Source organism: Limtongia smithiae, assembly GCF_038497785.1.
Source record: "Limtongia smithiae strain NRRL Y-17922 unplaced genomic scaffold V1518scaffold_17, whole genome shotgun sequence".
NCBI lineage: Eukaryota > Fungi > Ascomycota > Lipomycetes > Lipomycetales > Lipomycetaceae > Limtongia > Limtongia smithiae.
In genome coordinates, this window is record NW_027117638.1 from 95,363 (window position 1) to 113,288 (window position 17,926).

At 59.0% G+C, this 17,926-nt stretch overlaps 2 protein-coding genes across 2 annotated transcripts; one reads left to right on the forward strand and one right to left on the reverse strand.

Moving 5' to 3' along the window:
- The first annotated feature begins 6,494 nt into the window (after positions 1–6,494).
- On the forward strand, positions 6,495–8,539 carry V1518DRAFT_423285 (uncharacterized protein). Its single transcript, XM_066905654.1, has one exon. The coding sequence runs from the start codon at positions 6,993–6,995 to the stop codon at positions 8,292–8,294; it is 1,302 nt and encodes a 433-aa protein (XP_066757088.1). The 5' UTR covers positions 6,495–6,992; the 3' UTR covers positions 8,295–8,539.
- Positions 8,540–11,078: 2,539 nt separating this feature from the next.
- V1518DRAFT_134250 (HAD-like domain-containing protein) lies at positions 11,079–12,257 on the reverse strand. Its single transcript, XM_066900731.1, has 2 exons — positions 12,016–12,257; positions 11,079–11,956 (listed from the first exon to the last, which is right to left on the reverse strand). Exons 1-2 carry the CDS (start codon positions 12,033–12,035, stop codon positions 11,233–11,235), a joined length of 744 nt encoding a protein of 247 aa, XP_066757089.1. The 5' UTR covers positions 12,036–12,257; the 3' UTR covers positions 11,079–11,232.
- Between the last annotated feature and the right edge of the window lie 5,669 nt (positions 12,258–17,926).

Below are 17,926 nucleotides of genomic sequence, written 5' to 3' on the forward strand. Positions count from 1 at the left end.
GTATTTGAGTGCTGCACGGCACGAACTGCTGGGTGGGTGCATGCGCGATTTCGCTCCTGTGACGGCGGCGGTTCGTGTTCTTCCTACTCGTCCTCGCTGCAGACCTGTCGCCGCCGCCCTCCCTTTTCCCCCAACAGGGCCCCTCTCGGGCCCAGCCAGCCGCTCCGAGCTGGAGATGAAACTCCGATCAAGGACAGGGTGCCGCTCGCTCGCTCTCTCGCCCGCTGAAATCCCGACGATGCTGTCGGCACTGACGGCAATTCGTGCGATGCGCTCGCGCATCTCTTGAGAGTGGGATACACGCACGCGTCCATCAGTCCCTTACGCGCTCTTCCCTACGCTTGCCTTCCCCGGGCGCGGGGTCGTGACGTACACCCATACTTGGTCGATGTTTCGAAATTTTGCCATTTGGAGCCGTGCCGACGAGTCAAGCCGACTCTTCCAGTTCAGTCTAGGGTCGCCCTTCTGCCGCGACGTGTCATTGTTGTGACATTCACCAGCGAGCACTCAAAATAACCAGCTAACTGGTAACTATTTTTTAGCAAAGTAGTCCCGCTTCCTAGCACTGCTGTAGTATACGGCAGCAAAGCGTGTTCCTGCGTTGCCTGACTAGCTGTACACAGGTAGCTAAAGTGCCAGCGCCGGCAGGCACTATCGCGAGCACAGGGCTAACTTCAGGTACCTATCCGGAAGCGCTCGTTACTTGGCGGCAATTGAGGGCGAGTTCTGGCTCGACTAACAGCAGGAGAGCGCGCCGACAGCGTTTCGCGGGGTAAATGCCTGACTGACAGGCTGACCTCGACGGCGATATATAATGTCGATGGTGCTGGGGAGGAGGATTATTCTGGTGCCGGCGCCGCGAGAATCCGGCTACTGCTACACGCAGTGCGGCGAACGCGGGCGTGCCCGGAATAGAAGGCCGTGGAAGCCCTGCTATCGTGGTGGGTGGCTATACGATCTGCATTTGCCTGCGAGCTAAGAGAAAACGGGGTCTGATCGAGTGCAGAAATATTGATGATGGCGATCGAAACCGTTGGTATCTGATTCTCTCTCTAGCAGAGAACTTCGTCCAGAAGAGTAAAGAATTGCAGCGTTGCTTTTTCCGTCAGGCGCTGGCGCGCAGAGTGAAGGTTCCGACGCACGAAATTATACGGCATCATGATTCAGATTTTTAGGATGCCAAGTAGGCCGCGAAAAACGGTTGCCCAAAAGTTCAAAAATACGACAAGCCCAGGCGCGCATCCGGCCTAGCGCCATGGGCGCGATACCTCCCAGCTCTGCCTGAGGTCCCCGTACGCGGTGCCAGCCGGCCAGTCTATTATATTGCCTCCTGAGAGCACAGAAAAGTGTAAATCGCCAACCGGCAGATAGATCGACGGCGCGCCCGCTTCTCCGCAGCGGCGGCCGCGGCAGTGGCGACAACGACAATAGCCGCGGCGAGGACGATAATGATGACAACGCGTGCTCGCGATGGACAGCATGCAAGGGACGACAACTGCCGTGCCAGACAGATCTCTGTTCACGACGTGCCCTCGTGCTACTGGACACCTGAAGATTAGCAGCAGCAGCAGCAGCAGCAGCAGCAGCGCCAGCTGTGCTCTCGCTTAGCGGCGCTGTGGAATTTAAATATGTCGCACGGTGCGAGCGCAAAATTCAAAGCATCGGACATACATGCACCCCGCCCCCGTGCAGCGGCGAGGGCGCGCGCGCGGGAGGGCGATCACCGCCGTTGCCTGCAGACACCGAAGGCACGCACTGTGGAGCAGCGCAGGCCTTGGGCTGCTCACCACGAGAATCCTCCGCAGAGAGCGCAGCAGGCGTGCGCCTGACGATGGGCGGCCGTTGAGATTACCGATTGGGATACTATGGAATGCCGCGCGCGAACAAAGTTCTTGGCGAGACTTTCATTCATGCCAGGTAGGAGCGGGTACGCATGCAACCTAAATGCACCCTGCGTTAGCACACGGCTCGTCTAACGGTGCGTTTGCGGCGGGTGGAAGCCTGTCCAGCAGTGCAATACTCGCAGGCAGGCATTCGGCGTTCGTGGCCTGCGAGCGCGCGGGGTCAGCCCGTCGCCGCCGCAGGTTCCCTTCCTTCCTTCCTTCCTCACTTCCACCTCGCGGCAGCTAGAACACTCCCGCGTTCGGCGGCAACGTCAACCCCAAGCGGAGACGGCGCCGTGGGGTGGGGGGGGGGAGCCGCTGTCGCATTCCTTGGCAGCGGCTGCAAAGGTGTCCCTAGCGCCGACGTGGCGCAGCGCGGGCAGCGGGCATCCTCACCGCCATCACGGGACAGCATCGGCCGCCGTTGTCGCTTTATGGATGCGGTTGTGTAAGGCCTTGCGCCGGTTTGGTCGCTGAGCGCCAACTTCCGCGCGTCTCCGCACGCGGAGATGTGCAGCTGCTGCGAACCCGCCCGCGCGCGCTAGGTGGTTTGCATTACGAGGCTCGCGTCTAAATGAAAGACAACGTGCTGACAGGCTTGGCCGCTGCTGCCGCTGTCGACGCCAACGTCGGTCTGGACGGAGGCGTATTCCGCAAAGTGTGTGCGCTGTACGAGCACGAAGAGTGGTTCGCAGTACGCGCCGGATGTTGCGTCACGTGTGGACACTTCCGGCGCCTTGAAAGCCGGCTTCCGGGTCCCCCCTCCCGTGGGGCCGCAGTTCTCGTCGCCGAGACTCCATATAGAGTCTCCAACCGAGTACGGCGGCCGGCGGCAGCTCGTATGATCTCCGCGTTGCTAGCACATCGCTAGAGACAGCGAATCGCACTTGCCCGGAGTGTACCGGAGCACGCCCAAGGGCTCGAGTTCGAAGAGGAGCCTTGCTCTAAAGAGACAGGGCGGCAGAAACGAGCAAACTGGCTGGCTTCTAAGTGCGCAACGCTGGACCCCCAAAAGGCTGTCGCGTCGCACATGCTGCAGAGGAGCGCAATTTTCTCCTCGTGATTTCACGCCTGTGCCTGAGCAGATCTCAGACTGCGCTGCTAATTTCAATTGCATGTGTCGCAGCTTCATCATCTACCCTGCATTGGTGGGTGGGGCGCGCCATAATTTGCTGCGGGTGGCCGCGAGGCCGTTGTCGAACACTACGCGCGGTGCGACGACGGCTTCAGCTCTCAGAGAATATCCCATTTCTGCCCGCAGCCCCCGACCGCGACAACGTTGTGCCAATCGCAATCAGGAATCATGCGGCTAATTTGCAGCAGCTGGCGCAGCTCTGTTTCGCTTCCCTTTGGTCAGAGTGGCGACTGGCCATGTTTGGACAGCTAACGATGTTCTTAATTGCGACAGGACAGCATGAAGCGGGGTTATGCGATTGCCCGACTCGCCGCCCGCAACCGGCGACAGATCTGTGTCTGGAAAACGCGCAAAATAGGACGAGACAAGACATGCCGTAGCGGGCTTTTGCCAGGGCGACGAGCGGAGCTGGTGAGTTGCTGGCTGTGGTGCGCTGTCGAGGGGTCCCATCAGAGCGTGACCGCGGCGGAAATGTAAAGCTAAAACCGTGAGACCGCAAAACGGGTCTGAGCGCCTTGTCGCTTCTCCAGTCCACCGCGAGGCCCTGAACTTCGGCTGTTTCCGTCCCAGTTCTCCTCTCTTCGCCCCTTCGCTCGCTCAGTCGCCCGCGCCGGCTGCAGACTGTCGCACGACGGCGCGCCGTGCACATGTGCACCGCGCTCAGAGCTGACGGGCAGATGAGATCAGCCCATGTGCACCGCGCAACTTGTGCGCTATCGCTGCCGGCAGTGGCGGCGGCGGCTGCGGCGAAAGCTGTCTTCCCCTGTTTACCAGTCTTTCGATATCGCCGCGCACTGTCGCCGCGCGCCCGCGATTGCACTCACTGCTACTGTCCGGCGGTTATGGTTATTAACACAACCCCTTCCGATCTATCCGCATCTTTGTTGCGCTGTGTTTTTCCTCTTTGAAATATGTCGGCATGTTCACGCTCGCTTAGCTATTTCGCGGCGACGGCCACCGGCGCCACATCTCGAGCGACGGCGTCGCGATCAGGCAAGGCGGGGCAGCAGCCGGCCGCTGGTCATTCTCCACACGTTTGCCGCCCCGCCGCCCTCACTTTTTTTCGGCACTGGCGCTCGTGATATGAACTGTATGGACGCAGGCGCTGCTAGGACCAGCATGGCCTGATTTCCCGCGGGAACCCGCCGAGGGCGCAGCGCGGGTGCGCCGCACACAAAAGTCTGGGTTTTGAGTGCTGATTTGACGCATGGTGAATTAATTTCATTACGTGCGGCCATTGTCTTGTTGTTCTGTGGCATGCACGCAGCGGACGGCGGGACGGCCTCGTCGTACACCCCCTTCCTTCCATTCATGACACGACGCCTCCCGTCCCGTCGGTGATCCACACGAACTGGCACCAATAATAGCAAGCACACGCCTTTTTTTTTTTTTGGCGCCTCGCATCACCTGTCGCCCATCGCGCACCACTCGCTGCCCGCCGCTGGGCCAAGCTTAGCGTCCTGACCGGCTCGGGCCCGGTCACTCTTTTCCATGTCGGTAATTGCGCGTTGGGATGACGCACTCCGAATTCCGAGTAGGGCTTTTCCAGACACATAAAAGAGAACTCGGACACGGTGTTTTACAATCTTAGCGCGATAGAGTTCGCACGTAAACCTTCCCTCCTGGCACACGAGGGACTTCATATTCTGTCGAGGGCGAGAAAATTATAAAAGAAAGAGAAAGCGCAGGAAATGCAGTGCGGTCGGGCAAGTCCCGAGGCCTCAAGGCGTTGAAAAGGCCGTGAAGCGTTGCCACTTGGAAAAATGTGATAACTCGTAACACGGCCCGCGTGACGGCCGGGACAGACAAAGAGAGTCAAACATCAACGACGTTTGACAGTCTTCCGAACTAGTCTTTATTTTATTTTATTCTCCCGAGAAATTCTAGATCCTGAAGAATTGCAACATGAAGGAGTCACCTCGGGCAGCGCCGCGAGGTAACAGGCGCGAAAATTAAGATCCGCAACGCGGGCACATGTCCAGTCTGCACCACCGATGGGGTCTTCGAGGTGGAACTTCCGCCGTTCCTACACACTTCAGCCTGTAGTATCAGTGGTACTACTTTGATTTGTGACATGTCTCTTCTGTCCGTTGTGAACTCTGCCGCTTGCAATACTGACGGCCAGGGCTGAATGAAGGACTTGTACTGGTCTCATGGCGGATACCGCAGCCGGCCGATGACCAACGCGTATGGCGCAAGAAGATAGATCCCGAGGAGTGGCATGTGCCACCGTGCGTGTACAGACTCCTCGGTGGCGCACCTGTTCGGTGTCGATAGTAGTGTGTGCTCGCGTTGCTCGCTGTTTATGACAATGCATCAACAAAAGTCGTCTGCGGCTACGCGTCTTTGCGCGCTTCTCAGCATGATCATCGTCGGCAATCGCGCAGTCGGAGATGTCGGTCTTTTTTTTATCTTAGCGATTGTAGTACCATCGGAGTTATCGTCCGCGTAATAAGGATCGATACTCGCGTAAGGACGCATCGCTATTCGGCGTGGGATGGGAGCTTTTGGCGATGGTGGCAAGTTTAGACGAGCAAGTTCAAACGAACGCGTCTGACCGTGTTCGAACAGGACGATAAAATGCAATCTAGGGGCACGTCATATCTTTTTTCCGACAACAGATCCCGCACCCGGGTATCGAATCCCGAGGGAACTCTCAGTAGCAGCCCATGGCATACTGGATACAGTGCGTGTGTACATGTGCTTCCGGTTGCTGCTCGCGCCGGCGGGATGCCGGGGAAACCCGTGTGTCGCGGCAGTGCGAACCGAGTACAGACAAGCAGACAGGCGTAACGCATGCACGGAAGTAAGGGATCATGTCAAGATGTGATGTTCTTGGAAGGAGGCGAGACGTGTTCGCGGACCGTGTAATTACAACAGCAGCTTAGTAGCTATTACCGCCGTATGCACACTGATGACTTGTTACTAATAACCGGACTACAGATTCTGCTATTCTCGTTGACATAATCGAAACAGGTGAGGACGAGCCCCAGCGAGGGCTGGCAGCCGGTGCTAGCTGCCTCCGGGCAGCGCGAGCGTGACAGCGTATGGCCCGAAGCGGGTTGGCGCATGACACAGCGCGCGGGGAACAACAAACAACAGCAAACACAATCAGGTGTGCGTGTTGTGTGCGCGCGAGCGTGGGTGTGCTCAGAAGACGCTAGCTAACTAAGCCGACGCGCGCGGGAACGGGATAGAAGCCGGCGCGGAATGCGGACGAGGACGCCGCGGCGTCGGGCAGACGCAGCGGCGTCGGGCAGACGCAGGCAGGCACAGATCGGGCACGGGGTGTGACATGACGCAACGCGGACGCAGACGCGGAGAGCCGGCGCTGGGCAGTGTGCTGCCATAACTGCTACTGAGAGGACGCTGAAGACTGGAGACACCGCGCGAAGCTTGGCCGCTGGGCTAGCTGGAACGGGGCGCGCCACGTGACGGCGGCGGCGCGCGCAGCAGGGCAGCTCGTGTCTGCGCGCGTGGGCGGCATCGGACGAGTGCAGTGGGCCGGCCGCGGAGAGAGGGGACGAGGAGCGTGGCCGAAGGAGCAGGATGACGCGCAGTACGGCAGCGGTACGTGGCTGGTTCAGCGCGGTTCGGTCCAGGGGCCCCGGCGCGCGCTGGCCGGGGGTTCCCCGTGCAGCTCTGCCCGGTACGGGGATACCGCAGCGGTGGAGCGGTACGGGTACCGTCCGCGCGCTTGCCCGACGCGGCTAGCACCGTACCCTAGCGCAGTCCTCCACACCATCGCCCAAAGAGCCTAATTGTGCGCTCCGCCATCGCGGCCTCCGATCTCGCCTCGCCCTGCGGGCACCACGGACACCGCCCCTCGTCCCGTCCTTATTTAACATACTGCGCCCCGCCGCCCCTGCTCCTGCCCATCCTCGCTTCTACACTCCCTCCTCTCCCGCTAGCTCGCCCTCCCCTTCTCCGCGCGCATTGCCGCGCCGCTTTCGTCGTTGTGCGCAGTGGCTACCATGAGCGGCGGCTACCTCTTCTCTGAGCTCAACGTCAATCCGTCTCCGCTCTACGCCGACTCTTACAGCCTACTTCTTCCTGCCGCAGCCGCCGCAGCTGCAGCAGCAGCCGCCGCCGTCATATTCCCTGCCGACTCCTTCGCCCTCGCGCGCTCCACATCTACGTCCTCCACGTCCTCCGCATCATCCTCCATGAACTCCACAACAAATACACCCCTCTCGTCCACATCCTCACTCTACACCTTCTCGACGCCAACCTCCTCCATGGGTGCCGCCGACCTTTCCTCGGCCATTGCACCGGCCCCGCCATCCTCCCCCACGACCATCCCCGCCGACTCACCACAGAAGCCGCGTTTGTACGCAGACGACGTCGAGCTCAGCCGGCGCGCCTCCGCGCCGGACCTGCGCTGGGCTGTGTCAAACGCACCTCAGCTGCGCGGACGCATCGCGCGCAACGCGTCGTTCTCCGTGGCAGCCAGCATGCCGGCTTCTGCGGGGAGCCCGTCGCCGGGCACTTTCGCTGCCATCAGCAACATCAACAACAGCAATAACTCCACCAACCGGCGTCGCATCACACTTTCCGAACAGACCAAGCGCTTTATCTGGGAGTTCTCCAAACGACACCCGAGCTACTCGCAGAAGAAGATTGGCGCGATCTTCGGCATCGAGCGCAGCACCGTGTCCAAGGTCATCAAGCAGATGAACCCAATCATGGAGGCCGAGAAGCTGCGCCGGCGTTCGGTTCAGTCGCTCTCCATGCACCCGGTGTCGTACCCCCCATTACCGCAGGTGGATATACCCTACGTGCCCACGCTGCCCTCGCGGGAGCCGTATCTCGACATCGCTGCGTCGATGCACCCTACCTCCCACGGCAGCACCAACATATCCAGTGGCACGGCCCTCGGCACATGGTACGTGCAGGTGCCGACTTCGCAACAAACTTCCTCCGGCGACATGCACACCAGTATGACGCAGTCCATCGAGGACCTTGGCATGGCCCCGGATTACGTCCCCACCAGCATGGCTGCTGCCTTTCCACATCAGCCCCACCACCAGCCCAGTAGCATGCCGCTCATCTGCCGGATGACGCCACACCTCACGACCACAGATGCCATGATGCCCTATGCCTCAGTCCCGATGGAGTCGCAGCAGTCTAGTATTTTCCCGTACTACGATATCCCGGTCGCCGAAGACGAGTACGCCACCGCGTCGTCCGCCGCGTCGTTCCCGTCCTCTAGCGGGATGTACCCCGGCGTCGCACCTGAGTACCGCTTGTTCGACTCCGAGAGCGAGCTGTTATGAGAGCATTTGTATTGTATTGCTGGCATGGCTGTGTATATATCATACGCACATATTAGGTGTTTTGTTGTGGTACATATTTTTTACTGGGACTTGGATCGGTTTGTTGTATCAATAATGCGGCGCTTTTGAAAAGGACAATGATTTCACGACGATGTAGCTGTGCATGCTCATAATTACATTTTCTTACTACACACGGACGCAGGAGCTAGGCCGGAAAACCCGCTGCGACAGCGTATGACGACGGCGCGACACAGACGCGCCTTCGTCGCTCCTCATCGCGGCCGGTGCCAGAAATTCTAGCCTGTCAACACGGTGCGTATGCGTAGTCTCAGCGCGGTGGACAAGTTAGCCACGGTAGAGTGCGTGAAATGCTACATAATAATCTCGCAAAGTCTGGTAGAGAACGGCTTGCTGTCTCGTGTTTGCGGCTCCGTCGTCCGGCTTAGCATATAAGCACTGCTGAGCAGCGCAGTGCAATGCAGCAACCTCCGTACGCGCGTCCGCTCGCCGCGACTCAGCGGCCGCATACGTCAACGTGCGGCGGCGGCCTGTAAAAAAACACAGGTCGCTGCAGGTCCTGTCAATCAAAATCCGAATTTTTGCGCGCCGCCACCGCAGCGCCAGCTAAGGACCTGCACTCCTGCAGCATACTGAAGCCGTCTCTGCGCACAGCTCTCGCTACCGGCGGCTGTAGCGGGGATCAGTGACGGCGCGTCTTCCTGACGAAGTTGTCTGTCGCGCACACATCTCCCCTGGCGGGCCGGCGACGGCAGGGATGCCGCCGCGAGGGAAGTGAGGGGGCGTGGGGCGGCGGGCGGGGCAGTGCGTTCGTGGACGGTCTGCTGACTGCCCTGCGGTGCGGTGCGGGTGCGGTGCGGGTGCAGCCACAACTCACGGCTTGCCGTTCACGCATTTGTGTACGCGCACACAGTGGCACACGGTCAGTAGCAGCGGAATTGTGAATTTTGCAGACAGGAAAAGAGAGGCCCAAGCTAGCTCGCTACCACACTCCAGGCCGCGCCCCGCCGGGCCGGACGGGTCACATAGTGTGCGTGCGCTGTGTGCGGGTAGTATTGACATGTCCTGCACCGCGGCCAGTGCCGACGCATTTGTACACTGCCCGCCTTGTTCTGACGACTGCGGAGGGAATTTAACGTACAGACATACGCGCGCGGGAGCAGGAGACGGGACGACAGCGGCGCGCTTATTCTGCCATCCCGTCTGCCTTTCCGGCATCTGAGGTGCGTCCGCATGCGGTCGCTACTTTCTTGGGACCACGACGGGCGGCGTGCCTTGTGCCTTGTGAGTCGTGAGCGCCGCTGCTGGTGTGCTGGCAGCCCGAGAAGGCAGCCTGCCGTCACGAGTTCACTCCGGCCAGCCTCGCTCTCCAAACTTCAACCTCCCAACCCGCGTGCCCGCGTGTTAGCTTTCGCCGCCGTCCCGCATCCGCGGTCCACGCACAGCGCCGTGCGCGCCTCCTTGCCGTGCCGTCTGTCCTGATCGGGCATGCACTATCAACTTCCGGCAGGCCCGTCCCAGTCTGTTCGCGCAGCCTCCTTGCGTCGCGCGCCTTCAACCTTCTGCGCTGGCTGCGGGCTAGCTGCTGCGCCTCCTGCCCCGATCGGATCGAGGCCAACAGAACCGTTGCAGCGCTACAGCCAGGCCCTGTGGCTGCTGCAAAAACGCCCGCTTCCACTCTTGTTATCTTCGCACGGCGCTTTCTTCTGCACGCGTTCCCTTGGCTTTTGTGTGCCAAAGAGGACTGGCCCAGTCGTATCGGCTGGGCTGATGTTGTAGGCTAGGCTGTGCCGCGACAGGGCAACTGCTACGGCGGCGCCGCTTGGGGTTTCTATGTGCTCGCGCCGTTCGCAATGCAGCGCTGGGCCACGTGGAAATGCGGGGTTCAGACTCGATGGCCAGGGACGCGAAATGTCCCACGGCCGCCCGTCGTTCCTGCTTGCTGAGTTATCCAACGTCGTCGCTTGTCTTACCGCGGCGGCGGCGACGGCGGCGACGGGGGCGTGCTTTTCGCCCCCGTCAGCTGGGTGTGTAAGTGGGAAAGTAGGACAACTGCGCAGTGGCGTCCGTATGAGCAGTTGCTTTAGGCAAAGCGAGTGGAACTGTGCGCATGCTTAATCAGATTTCCACGCAGATTTCCGCTTGCTGCGCGCGCGCACCAACGCGCGCAGCAGCACCTTCGTCGTCGCCCCTGTGCTGTTCTGATGGCGTCGTCTGAGGCACCTTCAGCCGCCCCGGTCTGTTACGCGTTCGCAGCAGTGCATGTAAGCTAGTCGGAGAACGCAAACGAGCCGGTCGCGTGTGCGCGCGGGTGAGTAACTAGTGCGCGCGCGATAGTAGCGCGACTCCTGCCTCATTCTGACATGATGAAATGTGCATTGCCACGTACCCTGTATGCTACACAGGGCTCGCACGGCGGCAATGTGTGCTGCCCTCCTCGCGGACATGCGTGAGTCCTGCTCACGCACCGAAAAGGCGGCGAAGTCACGTAAACGATCGTCACGACGGTTGCCTTCATCAGGCGTGCGTCGCGCCCTAATTAACTCTACCGGCATTCCGCCTGTGCTTGCAGACATGTGCTGTTGGATCTCGTTCGCCGGTTCTTTCTCCATTCGTGCTGCGTTCGAATAGCTGTGTTACACAGCTTGGCGGCCAATCAGCTATCTCTCCACGGACTCGGAGATACCTCTCTCTCGCTTGTCTCTCTTGTGTACACTGTCCGTACACAGCTTGACTCTCTCCCCATATTAAATAGCGCAGACTGTTTGTTGTACGCACGATGTCACACTCAGGACGCTCTTGTCTAGCATTCTGATCGGAGAACAAAGATCCGACACTTAAGCGAGAGAACATGTTCGTGAGCAGCCTCATATAGGCCGCGTCGGGAGCAGCAATTAGTGGCAGTTAGGCCAAATTGCATTTAAAGACTGTACTTTGCATAGTCCAAGTCCTCGAGACTGATCAGCACGTCGCCCATGGGCCCTACGATCGACTCCGTGTTGTCCTTGTACAGAGACAAGATCTCTGGATTCGGGACCCACACAACCTGGCAGCCCGCTGCCAGGGCGCCCTTCACGCCGGGAATGCCATCCTCGAACACGAGACACTCCTCCGGCGCGATGGGCGTGGTGATCTCGCCCGCGGCCAGCATCGCGTCGTTCAGCGACTTGAGCGCGATCTGCCAGATATCCGGCGCGGGCTTGCCCTTCCCCGGCGGGATGCGCGGGTCGTCGCCGAGCACCTTGTGCTCGCCAAACAGCGCAAACATGTCCTCCAAATGTGCGGTCTTCAGTCGGTATGTGCCGTGATGGCTCGACGACGCCAGTGCAATGGGTATCCGCTTCTGCACGAGGCGCTGCAGCAGCTCGTGCGAGCCGGGCATCGGCTTCGTGTTCTTCCACTCGCCTTCCTGTCGTCGCGTCATTTCCTTGTAGAGCTCCTCCGGCGTGTACGGCAGGTTCGACCACTCGAGGAACTTCGCCGTCGCGGCGGTGCCCGGTAGGCCCTGCAGCGATGCCTTGATGTGCCATGGCAAGGCGGGCTTGCCGTGATCTTTCAGCACTGAATTCGTGACTTCGCTGTAAATGTCTTCGGAGTTGATGAGCAGCCCGTCCATGTCGAACAGACAGGCGCGCACGGCCGGACTAGAGCACGCCGCGTCAGCCCCATCTTACGCAAACCCAGCCAGACTCAAGACACCTACCGAGGAGCAGAGACAGCCATGTTTACGACAAGGAGAATTGATGATCCGGGGTGGCGGAGATGAAGGCAAAATTTTCACGCAGTTCGCGGTTAAAGTTCCGTACCTGGCGGGAGAACCGGGCGGCAAACTCAAAGCGCCATGTGCTTGCTGGAGCAAAACGCTCGTCGCGAAACGCAGATGTTCGCCGTCGGCGGCGCGCCGTGGCGAGCGAGTTCAGAGGCAGCGGCGGCGCGCCCGTGGTTGTTTCACGAGTAGTGGTCGCTGGCAGGTGTGCGACAACGGGACGCCAGCCGGACAGGTGCGGTCAAGAGGTCACGACTTTCTCCTCAGCGCGCTGGTGCTGATCCGCGGAACGGCGTTACCATCGACGTCACGCTTCGCGCTGCAACAGCAACTCCGCAGCAGTAAAGGGCTGCTGGCAGCGCACGATTCTCGCATGACATCGTATCCGCGCTACTGGGTAAAATGTTCTGCCGCGAGTATCTTGGAGCCACGAGGCCCGCGATGATGAGCCTTGGTAGACCGCATGTCGGGCGCGAGGTTTCTGTGCTGGGCCGACAGCTACAGCTCTTGCTCGCGGCGGACGCGCCATCCGGCTTCTTCCCGAGCGCTATTTCGTCGTTTCATACCGAAAGCGGCTTGGCGACGCGGCCTGGCGCTGCTGTAGTTGACAGCGTAGTAATAAGAATGCCCCATTTCGTGTCCAAGATTTGGATCCGCACGGAGCGGTGCTTGCCGCAGGACCCCAGGGCCCTCGACTCGCCCCGCGGTCGCATCAGGAGACACCGGCATATACGCTGTTCGTTCGTGCATCGTCCCTGCCTACCCTGGTCGCCGAACGGCATGAACGTTGTGAACTGCGCAGCTGTCGTACGAAGCGGGCGTCAACGACCGCCAGTCTCAGCTAAACACGTGAAAATATGAAATTTACCAAATGGTCGAGGTTGATGCCCTTCTCGGGGATAACGGCGGACAGCAAATAGTACGTATGGGGTGGCTATGCTGCAGCGCGTCGCGGGTGCTATCTGCGGCGGCTCTGTCGAGATATGCGAATTCTCTACGCCGCGATTACCACCATGCAGTAGTAGCAAGTGCCAACGCACGCTGCACTAGTCTTCACGGCATATCGCAAGAATCATGGAACGTCTCGGATCTCTGGGACAGTCGAAGCCAGCATATCTCGGAATGCTCGTTTTCTTCTTCCCTTCAGGCGTAACAGAGTGCAGAGCCAGTGTCTGCAGCCAGATCGCACGTCCAGTCGCAGGGACAGTAACAGTCTCCAGATAGCACGACCGCGCCAGAACGACGAGACAGCTGTCAAACCACGAACCAACCTAAGACAGCGCCGCGCTGCAACGAGCGACCAGCGGACGCGACAGGCTCCGCCGGCATGCACGCCGCGGTCATCCCTGTCTCGTACTCTTGTTCTTGCATATGGAATAAAAAGTAGCCTGCAGACCGATGAAGCGTATCGGCAATGACGCCGAATCGGCGACCCATCACGGTTCAGACGCCGCGCCTGCGCCTGCAACGGCAAACACCCACGTCAGCGCATCGGAAAGGACCGACACATCTCGGTTTTTGCACCGACATATCCCGGTTTCTGCTGCGATGCTGGATGAAGTAAGCAGATGACTATGCCGATGTATGGGCGGCGTGGCTTACAACACCGCGAATTTGACGGCTCTGTACCACGGAATAGCCTCCACGCATCTACGATAAGCAGTCTGCAGTAAGTGTACGCGTATAGTGATGCAGATCAACAACAACTATGCAACCAAAAGAGTTAAGTAACGCGTCAATTACGAGATTCACATAGGTTCGAGCCTCGCACGCAAAGCAGTACCAAAGAGCTCTCCGTGTCTGACTCTGATACACCGGTATGGTTATATGACTAATCCTTTGCGCTATGATACAACCTCCTCGCATGCGCTGTTGGAACATCGCGCGGCCTGCTGGAGCCACCAAACTTCAGCACCGCGAGTCTGCCGGAGGTGTACAGGCTGCGTTCGCCGGTGCCAGTAATTAATCTGCGCCGGCAACAAGGTTTCCGGGGTTTATCTGGCGGCTGCGGCGGAACACGTGGAACATGTGCGCAGCAGCTGGCAACCCGGCCTTCTCCCGCACGCGCCGGCCACCGCCAGTAGTTCTGCTGTCGCGCTCGCGGTCACGCTCGACCGAGAGACAACCCTCGGAATCAACTCGGTGGGGCATGCACGCACAGCCCCCTCCGCCCCTTCCTGCCTCTTCCTCCTCGCGGCGCGGTGGGGCGCCTCGGTGGGCCCGCCGCGGCGGCGGGGGCTGCGGCGGGGACAGCAGGCCACAGCCGGAACCAGATGAGACATGTCCTCGGCATGCGCCGGGGTCAGGACGAAAAATCATTCTTCTGGCTGCCGCCGACAGCCGCTGTAGTCTCGCTTCCATCGCGGTAGACGCGAGGACCCAGTGCTTTCGGTTTCCTGCCTTGTTTTACGACTTGCAAGAAAAAAATACACGCGCTCCGTATACTCTTCTCTGGTCGGACGACGCGACTGTTAAACCGGCTGTCATTTTTTTCGCCGCTACACGGGCCATTCTGTCCGCCTCTTAGCGTTTCGCGACCCCGCGAATGCGATAACCACTTGCTCCTAGGGATGTCGACATTTTTTTGACTGGCAAAAACTCTAACCATAGAGCTGAGCCGTTGACGATGAAAGAACAACACACACTCTGCTGCTGCTGCTACTAGCCAGGGCGGAATGCGCTTTTTTTTTTCTGCGCTCACGACAAGCATGGCCTGGGCGACGCGACAAGCCTCCTTGCGGCGGCATATGCGAGCCGCGGCACATGCACGCACGCGCTGTTAGTTGAAATTGAGGCTCCTGACTTTTGCGGCTAACCAGCGCACTAGCGGCCACTCCGCTGAATGGATTGCGCCGCGAATTCTGCCAGATTTTTCATATTTGAGCGTGCCGTGGCATGGCGTTACTCCACGGATTGTTTTGCTTCTGATTCAGATTACTACATGCACTGGTGAGAAAGCGGAAGGAAGGTTCGGCTGCAAGTCGAAAAAATATGTCGCCGGCGAACGACGGCATCGCTAACACGAGCGAAGCGAACGGTTCTACGTTCTACTGTACATGCGCATGTCGATACGCCATAGTGCACGACGCAATGTGGATGGACGAAAGATGAAGAGAATGGTAGGCTTGCGAGCCCGAATCAGCGTCGAGACTTTAGTGTGAAGCACTCGATATCTATGACGCAGGGGAAGTGTCGTCTGCTGATGCTGCTACTGACTTACTAGATTCTGACAGACACTATGACTATCTGCTTCACTAGCACGCTATGGTATTCTCTCTGGTGAACTTGCGCAAATATCAAGAACGCCGGTATTGTGCCAAACATGGCTTTCTGCCACCATCAGCGCCTTCGACTCCTTGTATTCGCGCTGGCCGCTACATATTCAACACGTCTAGGCGCGTCCGCAGTGACATCCGCACTGAAAGCAGAAGATGCTCCAAGAGCATACGGCCGAGTGTTGGGCTGACAATTCCGTGCCGTGCATACACAGCACGAAGTATATACTGCTCAGCCGCAGCTCCGCTCTCTCTGTATGTGTCTCAGAAACTAGACCACCAACTGCAGGGGCCTCTCTCTCCGCGCAGCCAGATAGGAGTTGCTACGCGTGCTATGAATGGGTTTTTCCATTTCCACGGTGCGACGCTTTTGTCACGGTCGTGGACACGAGGACAAGCGGCAGTCAACATAGACAACCATCGCCTGCGGATTAGGACCATATGGTTGTGCGCTCGTGACGAGCGAGCTGGCTGACCCTATTAGACAACGATAGACTATCATCCAGATCGTTCTTCATCCCTGAGTACAGTCCGCACAAGAGCAAAGCTACTACTATGCATATCTTCTACGGTACTAAGTAATGAACGCGAGGCCTAGGTGCAGCCGCCAACGAGAATTTGCTCAGTGCTGAATGCATCAAGCAGCTGCCTGGCTAACTCAAATTCGGCCGTGCATGCTCGAAACAATTGTTCCACGGCTTCATTAACCTCTGTCCGCGCGGATCTAGGCAGCGAGGTTTTGCTTATTTTTTATTCTCTTTCAGCCCATGAGACCGATGGAATACAGGAGTAAACAGCACTGGGGACCTTGTTGGCGATGACAATCGCGATGAAGGCGGGTATGTATGGATCATACTTGGCATGTTTGAATCCGCCACAGATGCAAAGTTATGCACACCAGGCACGAGGGCAGGTCGTTGACATCTTCGTTGCTAGGAGCTAGACTATCGGTGAATATTTAGAGCAATGTTAATAAAATAGGAATAACAAAAGCGGCCACTGCGAGCTCACGATCCTGCCCAGGCTGAAAGTCTACAATTACTACGCGTGACGGCGCGACGGTATCACGTGGCGCGCACGTGCGGCGAGTTTGGTGCGCCGTCGCCCCCACGCGGGATACTAAGCGGGCCGGCACCTGAGCGAATATAAGCGGGCTGTTCGAACTTCACTCCGCGGTACGCTACGCGGAAGAGGCGTACCGGAAGCCGCGTGATTCACTGCCATGGGGCATAAAAGCCGGGCGGGCGAGTGTGTCTCGTCTGGTCGTGCTGTGCTGTCAGACACAAGACAGCTGTCCAGGGACAAATATACGCATGAAAAAAATACGCAGCGCTGCAAAGAGCAAGTCGCGTCGTACTTGCCGGTCGTCGCAACACGCACGGGCCGCAGCATGCAGCACCGGAGCCTCGGCAAGGTCAAGCTCCCTTTCATAGTCAGAAAGCAGGGGACCTACGCGTGTTTGTCTCGCCACTCGTGACGCTCTAAGGACTCTGTTTCCGTTGTCTTCCTCTGCTCGTCTTCTGTGGGCGGATTGGGGACGGGTGTAGGTTCCTGATCTGCTCGACGATCACGGAGAAACTGCGGCGCATACGCGCGCAGCCGCTGCATTGACCTGTATCTGTTGTCTACTTGCCGGCTGCCGGCGGATACGCAGGCACTTACTTGCTACTAGGGCTGTCGCTCATGACAGTGCCACTCTCTCAACAGCCACCCCGTATTTGTTTTCCGAGCTGCTAGTTAATTATTCAGAGACAAGATATGCCGGTCCACGGACTGCAGGTCATGGGTAGCGGTTTCTAGCAGGTGACGGACGGAGCAACGGCGGACCAGAAAGGAACCGACGCTCATGTTCGGACATGACGAGCGACCCAGCGGGTGGAAACCTGTTCGACGATGGTCGCCTCCAAATACTCACGCCCAAAGACTGGTGATCGATTGGAGTGGTGCCCAGTGTGACGTGCGCCGCTGGTCCGCCTCAACCCGCTCCCACTCCGTGTACAGATGCAGCGTACGGCCGGAAGGGGAGAGGGGGGAAGTGCCACCGCCACGGTCGCGATGACGTCGTCGCCACATTTGTACAAAGTTCGGCTCGGCCCTATGTCTGTATACCGTATCGGCTCTAGAGGTGGCCCGCCGCAGTCTGTCACTAGTTAGTCGTCGCCCTTGTTCGCGGACGCTCCTTCTCCATCCTCACAAGTGCTACGACAGGCGCAAGACGAGTTCCTTGGTCGTTCTTAGCGGCCAGCCATTGCTCACACGTCGACTACAGCAGCAGCCGCTCTTGCAAAGCTGCAAAACTGCTGCAAGCTTCCCTCGACCATATGTGCTGCAGTGCCTCGCCACGTGCAACCGTGATCTGCTGCAACGGCGCTTCATTTTGGATTACATAACCGACACATGCTGGCGGGCAGCATCTTGCTTTTGGCCGATAACACCGCTTCCGGTCCGGCGCGCAAGAAACCGAGGCCACTTAATAAATAAGATCGCCCACTCCAGCTGCATGGAATCTTCCTTACGCCACGCCGTCGTCGGCTATTGCGAAGGCTTGCGGCGTGCGTAGCGTAGCGAGTACA

Bases quoted from the DNA above. Each gene is read 5' to 3' on its own strand.
- V1518DRAFT_423285 (XM_066905654.1), top strand. From the start codon at position 6,993: ATGAGCGGCGGCTACCTCTTCTCTGAGCTCAACGTCAATCCGTCTCCG.
- V1518DRAFT_134250 (XM_066900731.1), bottom strand. From the start codon at position 12,035: ATGGCTGTCTCTGCTCCTCG. The intron at 11,957-12,015 runs GTAGGTGTCTTG...GGCGTGCTCTAG, and splicing joins ATGGCTGTCTCTGCTCCTCG to TCCGGCCGTGCGCGCCTGTC.